A 14,440-nucleotide genomic window follows, 5' to 3' on the forward strand; every position below is an offset into this window, starting at 1 on the left:
CCCTTTATTTGAAAAGTCGTTTGTGTAGGATTATGCTCTATATACAACAGATTTCGGAAAATATTTCATGATATGTTACACCTTTTTTAGTTTAAGTTCAGAAAATTGTAACTGAAGTTCAGAAAATTAAAATCGGAGTCCAGAGTTTCTGCTTGTGGTTCAAAAAATATCATTTGAAGTCCAGAATTTAAAATTAAAGTTCAGAAAATTATATTTGAAGTTCAGAAAATGGCAATTGTAGTTTAGAATTTTGATTTGTAGTTGAGAAAACAATAATTGAAATTTTCGAAATTCAATTCAACATTCTGAACTTCAATTGCAACTTTCTGAACTTTACTTGCAACATTCTGAACTAAATCTGAAAAGGTGTAGAAGCATGATAATTCATCATTAATATGCGCTTAAGCATCGGTTAAGCAAATCTGCAAACTTGAACTCTGAAAATCCTCTTGAATGAACAAATCGGTTGTGTTGGAAATGTAGTCCGAACCTATCGCTACGGACAAATGAAATTATATCTCAAACATTTAGAAATTAACAGACAAGGAGACGAAAAATAACCCCATCGGTTTAGGGGGCTTAGAATATAGCCGCGGCAGGTATGCATGTCGTAAGAGTCTCCTAAATATCAAATAGATTCAAGAGGTTGTGTAGCGCAACCCTTTCAAGGGGTTGCCAGCGCAATATATAGCTTCTACAACCCAATTGACAACCTCATCTACCCGTGGCGAATCCTGTTTCTTTAAAATCCTAGACTCTGGCGACCTCAAGTTCTTCATGGATAACGCGTAGCTCAACATCGATCTACTAAATGTCTTTTTTGTCCCTAGTGAAGTTTTTATACCTTTCATGAACATGAAATGGTATATTAACTTTGGTCCGATGTTTGTAACGTTGAGAAATATAGAAGATAGACTTACCATTAAGTATACCGAATTGATCAGGGCGACGAACTGAGTTGATATAGTCCCTCAAATTTTGAAATATCTCAATGAAATTTGGCACAAGGATGTATTTCTGTATTATATTAGACATTTGTCGGATCCGGTAGGATCGGACCACTATAATATATATCTCCCATACAACCGATCGTTCAAATACTACGGTTTTGATCATTGCTGCCGCAATTTAGAAAGTATAAACGTGAAACTCGGTGATATATATTCTAATATATAATAGAAGAAAAAAATCATTTTGATCGGAGCTATATATAGTTATATCCCATACAACCGATCGTTCAGATAGAAAGATGTTTGGCCATTTCTCCCTTAATATAGATTTTTTGAAAAAATCACTTTGATCAGAGCTATCTGTATCCCATACAACCGATCTTTCATATAGAAAGATTTTTGGCCATTTCTCCCTTAGTTTCCAATATAAAAACGTGAAACTGCGTGATATATATTCTAATATATCATAGATTTCCTGTAAATATCATTTCGATCGGAGCTATATATAATATATATCCCATACAACCGATCGTTCAGATAAGGGGGTTTTTTGCCATCTTTTCATATTTATCTTAAAATCGTTTAGGTATGTACATCTGTTCACTATATATTTCTTATCTTATATAGCGCATTATTTGGAGATTACGAATGGGATAAGATTATTGTTCAGCCCGATTCATGAAAGGTATGCAGTCTTCGAAGACAGTCCCGTCCTTACTTGTTTGTTTTCCCTTAGGCACTGCAACCTTGTGACCTTAAAACACTATCGATGGTCAGCTAAAAACTATCGCAATAGCCTTGAATATCTATAGTTTACCAACACTAGTGGAACTAGTGCTTAGGAATACCTTTATATCACATGATGATCTTCTCTTTGCAGCTGACTTACAAAATCGACACTTTCTAACAAAACAAACAATTTTAGACGACTTTCAGGCAATTTGTAGGCTACTAAACTGTGACCATTTACTTCTCAACTAAAACATGGTTACTTATTTCATTTTATCAATAGTCGCTTGTTGAAAAAAGGTTTTATAAACAAATTTTTACTAAAACCTTTGATCAAAACGGAGGTCGTATGAATCACATGCCCAATTTCCTGGACGTAGTCAAACCGACCCTGGTCTACATAAGCAAATATATATCATCCCGTGTGTGTTTTTTAGCTCTTTTGCTGTTGGCATATCCCATAGTTTACGATCTCACAATTGATTTTCTTCGTGATTATACAAACAAACGCACATCTATCAAAATTTTTATATTTCTTGACACGTTTTTTCGGTTTTTGTTTTAATTATTTCACTTCGTACGACCGCACTATGCATGTATATATATATATATATAAATATAGAAGTATCTATGCGAGTGTATGAGTGCATGACTCCCCAATTGTGGGTGTATTTGTGCACATATACACTCATATACATAAATGGGGTTGAGTGTGTCTGCATCGTAATAAAATTAAATTTGTTGCTTTGTAACGTACGCCAACTGTTCGCTCTGGGCTTCTGGTGAGAGTTCTAGACACTTTCATTCACTATGCAGCCGTTAGTTGTAAAAGCAGACCATCTTCAAGTGGAATGTAGTTAGTTTGGTCGCATTAAACGTGTTGTTCGGCGATAGATTCGAGTACCAAGTACATCCGTCTTTTATTGAAGCTGTAAAAAAAGAAAAGAACAGAAGAAAAAATTCACTTTTGTGGAACGTTTACGGAAATTTATTTAGTTTAGTAGAAATTTCCTCATCGAACGGATATCAACTGTGTGTGATGTGTGGTGTTAACTTATTAAACTGATGTATGAAACGCGGTTAACGGAAGTGAAAATTAATAAAAAGAAGTGCATTACTGTGTGTTACAAATTAATGAGCTTGATTAATAAGAACTTCAAAGAAATTAATAAAAATTAAACCTTCAGGACGAGCGTTTTTGAGGAGGGCTTTTTGTCTCCAGCCTCGCAATAATCAGTTTGAATAGCAAATTTTCATGAATCCAATAACTGGTTAGAAAATTAACAATTTGAAGGCTAAATCATTCACCTTCATTATTTTTGTTACATTTTTTTTGTGTAATTGGAAAACGATCTTTAAAAATTAAAAACATTTTTGATCAGTCGCCAAATGTATTCCCAAAAAAGTTTAGTAATCATTGCGATTAAAGTATCTGTAATAGTCAATAAATAAAATAGAAAAGGAAGATAACTTTAAAACTAAAATGACTTAAACAATCTCTAATTGATTTTATTTTTTACCAGTGACTAATCATAATATTAGCCTTCTCATTTATTTGGAAATTAAAAAAATAGTCCCGAATATTAAGTGTCAGAAAAGTTGTTTGAAATGGAAGTCTGCAACATCTTCAGATTTCTTGTATGTTTGCCATAATTGAAAAAAGTGATTAAAAATTAAAAATTTTTTTATTAGTCATTAAATTTATTCATAAGAGAAAAATTTATTAATTATTGCAACTAATAAATAAAAAATTTGCACAATAATCAGCTATAGTCAAATAATAAAATAGAAAATTAAGATAAGTTCAAAGCATCAGCAATCTCAAACTGATTCTTTTTTTTTCGCCAATGGCTAACCTCCATGATTACTTTTTAATTTTGTAGCCAGTTTAAAAAGCAATCGATCAAAACTGAAAATAGCCTCAATTAGTCATTAAACTGATTCTGAAGAAAAAATCACAAGCATTACAAAAAGGAAATATAAATTCCAAAAATGAAAAATGAAAAATGGACGACAATCCGAATTCAGTAATTATGAAATAATTATAAATCGCTGATTAAATATCTTCTTATTGGTTAGTGACAATTAATCGAAAAGATTATATAATCAATTGTAATAAAAGTAAATAGGTTCAAAACTAAAAAATACAAGTCTACGATTCCTAATTGACTATTTTTATTTTGCCAATGCAACTTTTTGGTTTTTAGTTGACTTCAAGAATTATCATTGAAACTGAAAATAATAAATTAGTAATCCACAATTTATAAATCAATGTATTCAATAATAAGCAAATCAACTACAAAACCAAAACATTAAATATAATCATTTATAATTATTAATTTTTGTTTCTGCCTAAGGCATTGGCTATGATACTTTTTTTGTAGTAATCATTGAAAATTCAAAATAGTTAATTAGTCATTTACGATTCAAAAATAACAAAAAGTTTTAAAAACACCAAAATAATCATAAATTTAAAAAAACATTAATTGTTAACAATCATTTTTATCATCATAATAATATTTTTTAGGAATTCTTTAGATGACACCAGTTGAAAGCTTTAATTGCATACCACAAATGATTAATAAAAATTTAAAATAATAACATATCATTAAATAAATAATTAAAACCGATAGTTATTGCGGTTAAACTACATTATTTGAAAAAAAGAAAAAACCTAAAAATTACAAAAAGAGTGGATAATTAGTTAAAGAAATCAACAAAAATAAAAAAAAATCAATATATAATAATAATCTATTGGATGATTTTGCAATTAAAACACCAAAATCAGAATTTAATAAGCAAACAAATTCTTAAATATTGACGAGTTTGATTACTGTAGATTTTTTGGCTTTTCGCAATTATTACCGGTTTGATTTATTTATTTGTTGATTAATTATAGTTGCTTCTTTATGGTTGTTTTTTAAATACAAATAAAAACTGCAAAAATAATCTAAAGGTAAAATTAGCAGAAAAAATTTAAAACAATACCAATAATCTTTCAGATAACTATTGATTTTTTCACTTTTAACACTTTTTCCCAATTTTTTATTATTATTCCTTGTTTGTGTGTCAAATAATAATGAACTAGTGCAATTATTTAACTATTATTGTTTTAAATTTGATTATTGATTTATTTTAAGTAATTATTTTTTAATCGCAGCTGTAATATACCACAAAAATAACTATCAAGTAAAGCAAGAAACAAACTAATTTTAAATAATCATGAACTATTTTATAATGATTAACTTGCATGTTTTTCGATTACAACTGCGAAGAGGTCTACAATTTTAAGAAAGAAAAGAAAGAAAGTAAAAATCTGTAATCATTGCAATTATGGACTATGATTTGACGAATAATTTCAAAATAAAGAAAAATAATAGAAAAAAATTCAAGAAATAAAAAATTTACAAACAGGAAATTGATTAAAAATATTATTTTAGTTTTTGCTGCTGATGACTTATGACTACTACTACTACGACATGCTTTCAGATTTCTTAGTTTTACTTAGAGAACAAATATTAAGAAATCATAATAATAATTAAGTAATCAAGCAAAGCCGGTAATTATTCAAAAGTCTAAATTAATTTATTTTCTAGTTGTAATTGAAAAATGTTAACTAAAAATTGGTGAATTATTCAAACCAGTAATTATTGCGACTAAAATATATTAAGCACTAAATAAATAATTAAAGGCGATAGTTAAAACCAGTAATCAGCAATAAGTGAAGATTAAAAGGCAATAAAATCAAAAGTAATCAAATTAGTTTTTAGGATTAGTCATACTCTTTCTGCTTTCTGAATTATCTCCACGATTTTTTTATTTTAATCATAAGCATTGACATTTTTCTTCCTAATCTTTCTGCGCTGACTTACCTTCATGATTGTATTTTAGTTTGAATCAAAAATAATCAAATAAATTTTTGTGACTATTTTATAATTTTATCAGCTGGTGACTGATCGTAGATATATATATTTTTTGTTTTTGTAATTTAAAACCAATAATAATTCCAGTTTAAAAAAAGTTTAACTAATAAAACAGATTTTCATTATTTTTTGAGTTGCATTTGGAAAATTATGACTAAAAATTATCGAATCAGTAATTGCTGCGAATTAATATCAATATTTGACAAAACAAAAAAATAAACACAAAAAAAATAAACAGAAAAATATAAAAATAAGATATCAATAAATATAAATTACGAAACTGAAAATTTACAAAATAAAAAAAGAAAAAAATATATAATTAAAAATAAAATTGAAAACAAAACTTGATTTTTTACTTGATTATTTTATATTGGGTGCTCTAATGGCCAATCTTTATCACAAATAATTGATTATTTAGTTGCAATTTAGAAATAATGATTAGAAACGAAAAATATCAATTAATAATTGAGTAGCTTTTAAAGTGTTATAGAATAATAGTCATTTATTAATGAAGTCTGCTTCTAATCTAAATCGCTTAAAATTCAAATTAACTAAAACTTAAACTAAAAGTGAATTTTTTTTAAATAAATCAGAACAAAGTAACTAAAATTCATTAAAGCTAAAATTAATCTATAAAATTTTAAACATCAATAAATAAAAATGTTTCCTAATTTTAGTAGATTTTAGTATTGAATAATCTTGCTGAGCGTATGCAATACATATTTATTTTACAACACAAATGTCAACAAATTGAAATACACACAGCCATGCACATATAAGAACATGTAAAAGTGCCGTGCATTTGAAAATCCAAGCAATCACGTAAGAATATTTAGCCACTTTAAAATATAAATAAACCACACCGACAGACAGACAGTGTCCGCCTATTTGCCAACGCCGCAAGATAACGTCGGTATCCGCCAGATAGAGAGATACATTTTGTAAGCGAACAACATACCGTGAAAAAGATAAGAAATTCAAGCAAATAAAGAACATAAAAAATAAAGAAAATATAAATGAAACGTGATTTGTACTAAATACATAAATATTTATTAAAATATATAAACGAGTAAAAAGTAAACACCACTGAAGTTACAAACATACAAATATGAGTGCTGCTGAAAGCATTAAGTAATTATAAATATATAAAAAAAAAAATAAAAAATTATGTGACAAAGATATTTGCTCAACTTGCTATATTACACAATCGAATTGCAAAAAAAAAAGAAAAAATTTAAATTAGCTATCAAATCACAATCCAAATAATCAAATTACCACCTACATTAGTTTGGAATTGCGTTCAGTTTATATGAGTGGAGGAAATAAATTCAAGTACCAAGTTTAGTGTTAAATTAACAATTTTCAATTATGCTCGCCATTAAGGAGTGTTTGATTCGTGAAGGTGTTTTAAATTTAACGTCGTCAACCAGCAATCATCATGACATCAACAATACAGCCACCAATGGGTTTACCGTTGCAACGAGCATTGTTGGCGGTGGTGGTGGTGGCAACACATTAAATATTGGCACTGTTGGTGTTAGTGTAGCAGATACAAATACAAGTGCAGGTGCTAACAATATAAACAACATTTATCGCTACAATAACAACTATAATGATGGTAGTGCCGCTAGCATTAACAATTTACGCGCCATTAACGCGAATTACAGTTACAACAATAGCAACAAGATTGGCAACGTCAATCGTAATAATCACAATTATGATATGGCATCAGTGTTGGCACTCGCCGACACCCTACAGCTGGCCGCCAATTTGAGTGATGAAAAAAGTTAGTAATTTGTTATGTATTCGTGTCAAATTTGTTTGTAAGAATTATGATTATGTTTTATCATTATTTATTCATCTATTAGTCATTCGATTATTTCCACAGGGCAAAGACTGTCTTTTTTATACTCAGCTGAGCACAGTTCGCAGGGTATATTCATTTTGTTCGCATAACGGTACCCCGTAACGGCATAAACTAATCGAGATAGATATAGACTTCTATATATCAAAATGATCTGGGCGAAAAAAGAAATTAATTTAGCCATGTCCGTCCGTCCGTCTGTCTGTCCGTGAACGCGATAACTTGAGTAAATTTTGAGTTATCTTAATGACATTTGGTATATAAGTTCCTGGGCACTCATCTCAGATCGCTATTTAAAATGAACGAAATCGGACTATAACCACGCCCAATTTTTCGATAGCGAAAATTTCGAAAAACCGAAAAAGTGCGATAATTCATTACCAAAGACGGATAAAGCAATGAAACTTGGCAGAATATGACGCAGAATAGAAAATTAGTAAATTTTTGGGCAATGGGCGTGGCACCGCCCACTTTTAAAAGAAGGTAATTTAAAAGTTTTGCAAGCTGTAATTTGGCAGTCGTTGAAGATATCATGATGAAATTTGGCAGGAACGTTACCCCTATTACTATATGTATGCTTAATGAAAATTAGCAAAATCGGAGAACGACCACGCCCACTTTAAAAAAAAAATTTTAAGTCAAATATTAACAAAAAATTTAATATCTTTACAGTATATAAGTAAATTATGTCAACATTCAACTCCAGTGATGATATGGTGCAACAAAATACAAAAATAAAAGAAAATTGCAAAATGGGCGTGGCTCCGCCCGTTTTTATTTAATTTGTCTAGGACACTTTTAATGCCATAAGTCGAACAAAAATTTACCAATCCTTGTGAAATTTGGTAGGGGCTTAGATTCTAGGACGATAACTGTTTTCTGTGAAAAAGGGCGAAATCGGTTGAAGCCACGCTCAGTTTTTATACACAGTCGGCCGTCTGTCCTTCCGCTCGGCCGTTAACATGATAACTTGAGCAAAAATCGATATATATTTACTAAACTCAGTTCGCGTACTTATCTGAACTTACTTTGTATTGGTATAAAAAATGGCCGAATTCCGACTATGACCACGCTCACTTTTTCGATATCGAAAATTACGAAAAATTAAGGCAGTCGGTTCTATGTACCGGAGCGACTCGGGATTTTTCCCGACCAAGGACTGTCATTTTAGTGTGACCCCATTTAATTTGTTTCGTCCCTCCCACAAATTGTCATCCTCCCAGCAGCCCCTTGCAGCAGGACTGCTACATATTCTCTTACTCCGGGAAGGTATCGAACCCAATCCGGGTCCGTCTCCTCACCCCGGTCCTGAGAAATGGTTTTGCTGCATTTGCCAGAAAAGAATCTTTTTAGGACGGTCATACTCTGTTCAGTGTGTCTCGTGCAAGGGATGGTTGCATCGGACAGGTTGTTCTGGGCTTGATCCCAAAACCCGACGTCCACGTAACTTTTATAAATCTTTTGTGGCTCCTTGCTGCTCACGCCCAAGGGCGTCCCGTAGTCTACGCCTAAGCGTATCCCCACTACCTTCCAGCAGCTTCGCTGCTCAGCAAGCCACAACAAGTACCCGCTGCTGCTCGCGCCCCACGGCGCCAACAACTCAAACAGCTGATACCACTCATAACTACTACCTTCGTAGTAGAGCTGGTAGCAATGCTGAGCATCAGCCCCTGCCCCCGTCTTCTTCTCCTCCCCTCTTTTCTGGCAGCAATCGTGCAGGTCAGGGAAACAGACTCTTAGTCCCTCCCTCCGTTTGCACCGTCTGCCAGCACAGAATATATAGGTTTGCGACATCCGCTCAATGCAGCTCCTGCCTTGGGTGGTGCCACTTTCCTAGATGTTCTGGTCTCCGCGACGGCAACCCCTCGACGGGTTTCATCGCGCCATGTTGCCAGGTCGCAAACCCAAATCATCCGGGTACCCCAATGCTTGCCCAAGGGCGCCCAGTCCCAAGGCCACAACAGCAATTGCGTCCTGGCCTTCCACAACCTAGGCGTAGTCACCCCTCACTTACCCCTAGAGTGGCGGCGTCACCCCTCATGCACTTCAGAATTCTGCAGTCCAACTGTAATGGACTAACTGGGAAGATTACGGAGATAGTCGATTTCATGAAGCGGCACAACATCCGCATTGCTGCGATTCAAGAGACTAAACTCACAGCAAGATCTGCATTGCAGACCTGCTCGGGTTATAATGTCCACAGGAAAGACCGCGAGAGCGGAAATGGAGGCGGCCTCGCGTTTATTATACACCACTCTGTGCAATATCATATATTTGATCCTGGCATCGACCGCAGTGACAATGTTTTAGAACGTCAAGGCCTATCTGTCCGGTCAGGCGATGCAAATCTAGAAATCATCAACATCTACATCCCTCCTGTCACCTGTTGCCCCAGTGGATACCGCCCTAATATCGAGGCCTTACTTACTGGCAACAATCGCATTATCTTAGGCGATTTCAATGCCCATCACGACCTATGGCATTCAAACTTGCGGGCGGACAGTAGGGGTGAGATGTTGGCGGATCAAATAGACGAAACGACGTTCTGCACAATTAACGGAGACGCCCCCACACGTATGGTAGGAAGCTGTCATAGCTCGCCAGATATCTCAATCGTGAGCGCAGAACTCGTAAACTGCGTCAACTGGCAGCCGATGGTAACATTGGCATCCGACCACCTGCCCATACTTATTTCGTTCGAGCGTACCGCCGACTTCATCGTCACCGAAAAACGCACTTTCATAAACTTCAAAAAAGGAAAGTGGGAAGAATATAAATCTGCAACAGACAGCAGCTTTGCTGCCCTCCCTATCCCGACTGATGCCCGCCAAGGGGAGCGTGCCTTCCGTAAGGTCATTGAATCCGCCTCGGCACATTTCATTCCCGCCGGGAGAATTCCCGAAATCCGGCCCCACTTCCCGGCGGAGGCCGCGAGCTTAGCGAGGGAACGCGACCTTATAAGACAGCTTGATCCAGGCGACCCCCAAATAAGGGATATAAACCAACGCATCAGATTGCTTGTGGACGAACACAAGCGGGCGAAATGGGAAGAGCACCTAAGAGGTTGTAACCTCTCTACCGGTGTAGGTAAACTTTGGTCCACCGTAAAGTCCCTATCGAATCCGACTAAGCACAAAGACAAAGTTTCCATCGCCTTTGGCGATAAGGTGCTGTCGGATGCGAAAAAATGCGCGAGCGCTTTCTGCCGACAATATATAATGCATCCTACGGTCGACAAAGATAGACGGAGAGCCAATAGACGTGCACATAAACACAAACTCAGCGCGTCACCAATTACCATCACCGCTAGAGAGGTTGAGGACGCCATTGGTCGCGCTAAACCATCCAAAGCAGTGGGCCCAGACGGCATAGCAATGCCGATGCTTAAAAACCTAGGGAAAGAGGGTTTCAAATATTTAGCGCATGTCTTCAACCTGTCTCTTTCCACCTTTGTCATACCCGAGAAATGGAAAATGGCCAAGGTGGTCCCGCTACTAAAGCCTGGGAAACCAGCTAACGTAGGTGAGTCATATCGTCCGATATCTCTCCTATCGCCAGTGGCAAAGACGCTTGAAGCCATTTTGCTCCCTCATTTCCAAGCACATTTGCAGCTAGCCCCTCAACAGCATGGCTTCAGAAAACTCCATAGCACTACCTCCGCGCTAAATGTCATTAGCACCCAGATAAATTGCGGTTTGAATCAATATCCCCACCATAGAACAGTACTCGTAGCGTTAGACCTATCAAAAGCTTTTGATACGGTCAACCATGGCTCGTTACTGGAAGACCTGGAAGGGTCTACCCTTCCCCCATGTCTTAAAAGGTGGACCGCAAATTATCTGGGTGGTCGGCAGGCATCGGTGCAATTCAGAAACGAAACATCAAAACAAAGGAGAATTAAACAAGGGGTGCCACAGGGTGGTGTCCTATCCCCGCTTTTGTTTAATTTCTACATATCTAAGCTACCTTCACCACCGGAAGGAGTCACAATCGTTTCCTACGCCGATGACTGCACAATAATGGCCACAGGCCCAGGCCCAAAGATCGATGAGCTATGCAATAAAATAAACGGCTATCTCCCTGATCTCTCCAGTTTTTTCGCCTCGCGAAACCTGTCATTGTCACCGACTAAATCTTCCGCGACCTTATTTACAACATGGACGCCCCAAATGTCGACCATATTGAACATCCACGTCGATGGCACTACGCTACCGACTGTCCTACACCCCAAAATCTTGGGTGTGACGTTTGATCAGGATCTACATTTTGGTGCGCACGCAACCGCAATTGTTCCAAGAATTCAGAGCCGTAATAAAATCCTTAAATCCCTTGCTGGCAGTACCTGGGGAAAAGATAAAGAAACGCTCTTGACCACATACAAAGCAATTAGCCAGCCGATTACGTGCTACGCGTCACCCATATGGTCGCCAAGCCTAAAAACCACCCACTGGAAGAAACTGCAGGCCTGCCAAAATACTGCTCTCAGAATCGCCACGGGCTGTCTTCTTATGTCCCCAGAACACCATCTGCATAATGAGGCGAGAATACTCCCCATCAGGGAGAGAAATTAGATGCTGACCAAACAGTTTCTGTTGAATACCCAGAAACCTGGGCATCCCAACAGACATCTGATTGACGAACCAGCACCGCCTAGGGGCCTAAGGAGTCATCTCCGTAAGCATTTTGAGGAAATACGGCACCTAATAACCCAGCCGTATGAAGCGGAAAAACACAAGCAGGTCCTTGGTGAACTCCATAGACAGGCGTCGGACCTTTATGTCGGGAATTGCCCGGTGAATCCAGTACTTGAAGAAAAATATCCAGAACTCGCAGAAGAGGAACGCATACTCCCCAGGGAAACGCGTGTCACTCTTGCTCAACTTCGTTCTGGATACTGTAACAGGTTAAACTCTTACCTATCCAGAATCAACCCCGACATACAAAATGTATGCCCTGCTTGCAATGTGTCCCCACATGACACCAACCATCTCTTTAATTGTAATGTGGAACCAACTCCTCTAACACCCCTTTCCTTATGGTCCACCCCTGTTGAAACGGCAAGTTTCCTTGGACTCCCGTTAGAGGATATTGATGACAATTTGTGATCGGTCGCGGCTATTAGGTGGGGCGAGCATTACTACAACAACAACAACGAAAAATTAAAAAAATGCCATAATTCTATACCAAATACGAAAAAAGGGATGAAACATGGTAATTGGATTGGTTTATTGACGCAAAATATAACTTTAGAAAAAAACTTTGTAAAATGGGTGTGAAAAATTTCTGCAGGGCGAAATCAAAAGCCCTTGGAATCTTGGCAGGAATGCTGTTCGTGGTATTACATATATAAATAAATTAGCGGTACTCGACAGATGATGTTCTGGGCCACCCTGGTCCACATTTGGTCGATATCTCGAAAACACCTTCACATATACAACTACTACCACTCCCTTTTAAACCCCTCATTAATACCTTTAATTTGATACCCATATCGTACAAAGAAATTCTAGAGTGACCCCTGGTCCACCTCTATGGCGATATCTCGAAAAGGCGTCCAACTATAGAACTAAGGCATGCTCCCTTTTAAAATACTCATTAACACCTTTCATTTGATACCCATATTGTACAAACGCATTCTAGAGTCACCCCTGGTCCGCCTTTATGGCGATATCTCGAAAAGGCGTCCACCTATTGAACTGAGGCCCACTCCCTTTTAAAATACTCATTAACACCTTTCATTTGATACCCATATCGTACAAACAAATTCTAGAGTCAGCCCTGGTCCGCCTTATCCCTAAATGGCGTCCACCTATAGAACTATGGCCCACTCCCTCTTAAAATTCTCTTTAATACCTTCCATTTGATACACATTTCATACAAACACATTCCAGGGTTACCCTTGGTTCATTCTCCTACATGGTGATTTTTCCTTATTTCGTCTCCATAGCTCTCAGCTGAGTATGTAATGTTCGGTTACACCCGAACTTAGCCTTCCTTACTTTTTATTTCTCTTTTTGGTCTTTGTAGATCAAATCCGCATATTTTAGTATCGTTTTTGGCTTTATATTACACTAACATTCCCGGCAAATGTTCTTATGTACGAACTTAAGTTTACGCGTCTAATTTGAAAAGACTTTTTGTTATTTTGATGCTCCAACTCTTCTTTAATCAGGCAGTAATTAAACAGACTTTAAATTGGTTAATTTGGGTTTTTCAGTAAGTTAATCATTAGACTTGGTTTGGCAGAATGCAAATGTAGTCTAAGAATAATTTCAAATTTTCCATCCATCCTTTTAAAACCTTTTATACTGAATGAATAAGTTTTCTACTTCTATTCCCATAACCCATGGCTTTCATGTATTAAACAAATTTTCCGCACGCTAGTTTCCCTACACCCTTCTTATCACACCCTCCCGCTATTTCGAATCACCATTGCGATGTTCTCTCCATATTTTCCTTACTCCGTTTTACCCTCCTTCGTTCCCATTTACACTGCTACTATAGCTCGGACCACCTAAATTTAGTAGTGTTATTTCATCAGACCCTCCCATACAAAAAGTGGATATCTCAGGCCCGCTTAAATTTTTCCCCAATTTGCCTTTTCTCTCGTTCACTCTCTTTATTCCTTTTTGCATTCTTTCCCTCTGGCATTTTTCCCCCTTCTTTCTTTTTCAGCTTCACGAGCACCTCTTTCTTTGCTTCCTCATATCTTCTTCATTCCTTCTTCCTCCTGCCCTACTACAGTAGAAAAACTAATTGTCATTCACTTTCCTAGAACTGCACAGTACTTCCGTTAAGATACATAGGTCGAATTTCTTTCGTAATAATGGTCTTTTACTATAAAATATGTTCAATTTCTAACAATGTCGAAAGCAGATAGCCTTTGAAAAATTCGGGAGAAAAGCCCAATGATTTTCGCCGGCTAGGCTATGTTAAGCAAGCAAATAAAAAAACCTTAGTCAGTACTCGTAAAA

At 36.3% G+C, this 14,440-nt stretch overlaps 1 protein-coding gene across 25 annotated transcripts in view; it reads left to right on the forward strand.

Moving 5' to 3' along the window:
• The first annotated feature begins 2,461 nt into the window (after positions 1-2,461).
• Positions 2,462-14,440, forward strand: part of LOC137251880 (supervillin-like) — a 505,292-nt gene continuing 493,313 nt past the window's right edge. For 2 of the 25 annotated variants that reach the window (XM_067786788.1, XM_067786809.1), the window contains exons 1-2: positions 2,467-2,950; positions 6,280-7,388. In XM_067786788.1, the coding sequence (XP_067642889.1) occupies positions 6,971-7,388 (418 nt within the window). In that variant the 5' untranslated portion in view covers positions 2,467-2,950; positions 6,280-6,970. Of the gene's footprint in view, positions 2,951-3,562; positions 3,754-6,279; positions 7,389-14,440 lie in introns of all 25 variants that reach the window. The other 23 variants (XM_067786810.1, XM_067786811.1, XM_067786789.1 and 20 more) reach the window with 22 other exon arrangements.

This window comes from Eurosta solidaginis, chromosome 5 (assembly GCF_040869045.1).
Source record: "Eurosta solidaginis isolate ZX-2024a chromosome 5, ASM4086904v1, whole genome shotgun sequence".
NCBI classification, from domain to species: domain Eukaryota; kingdom Metazoa; phylum Arthropoda; class Insecta; order Diptera; family Tephritidae; genus Eurosta; species Eurosta solidaginis.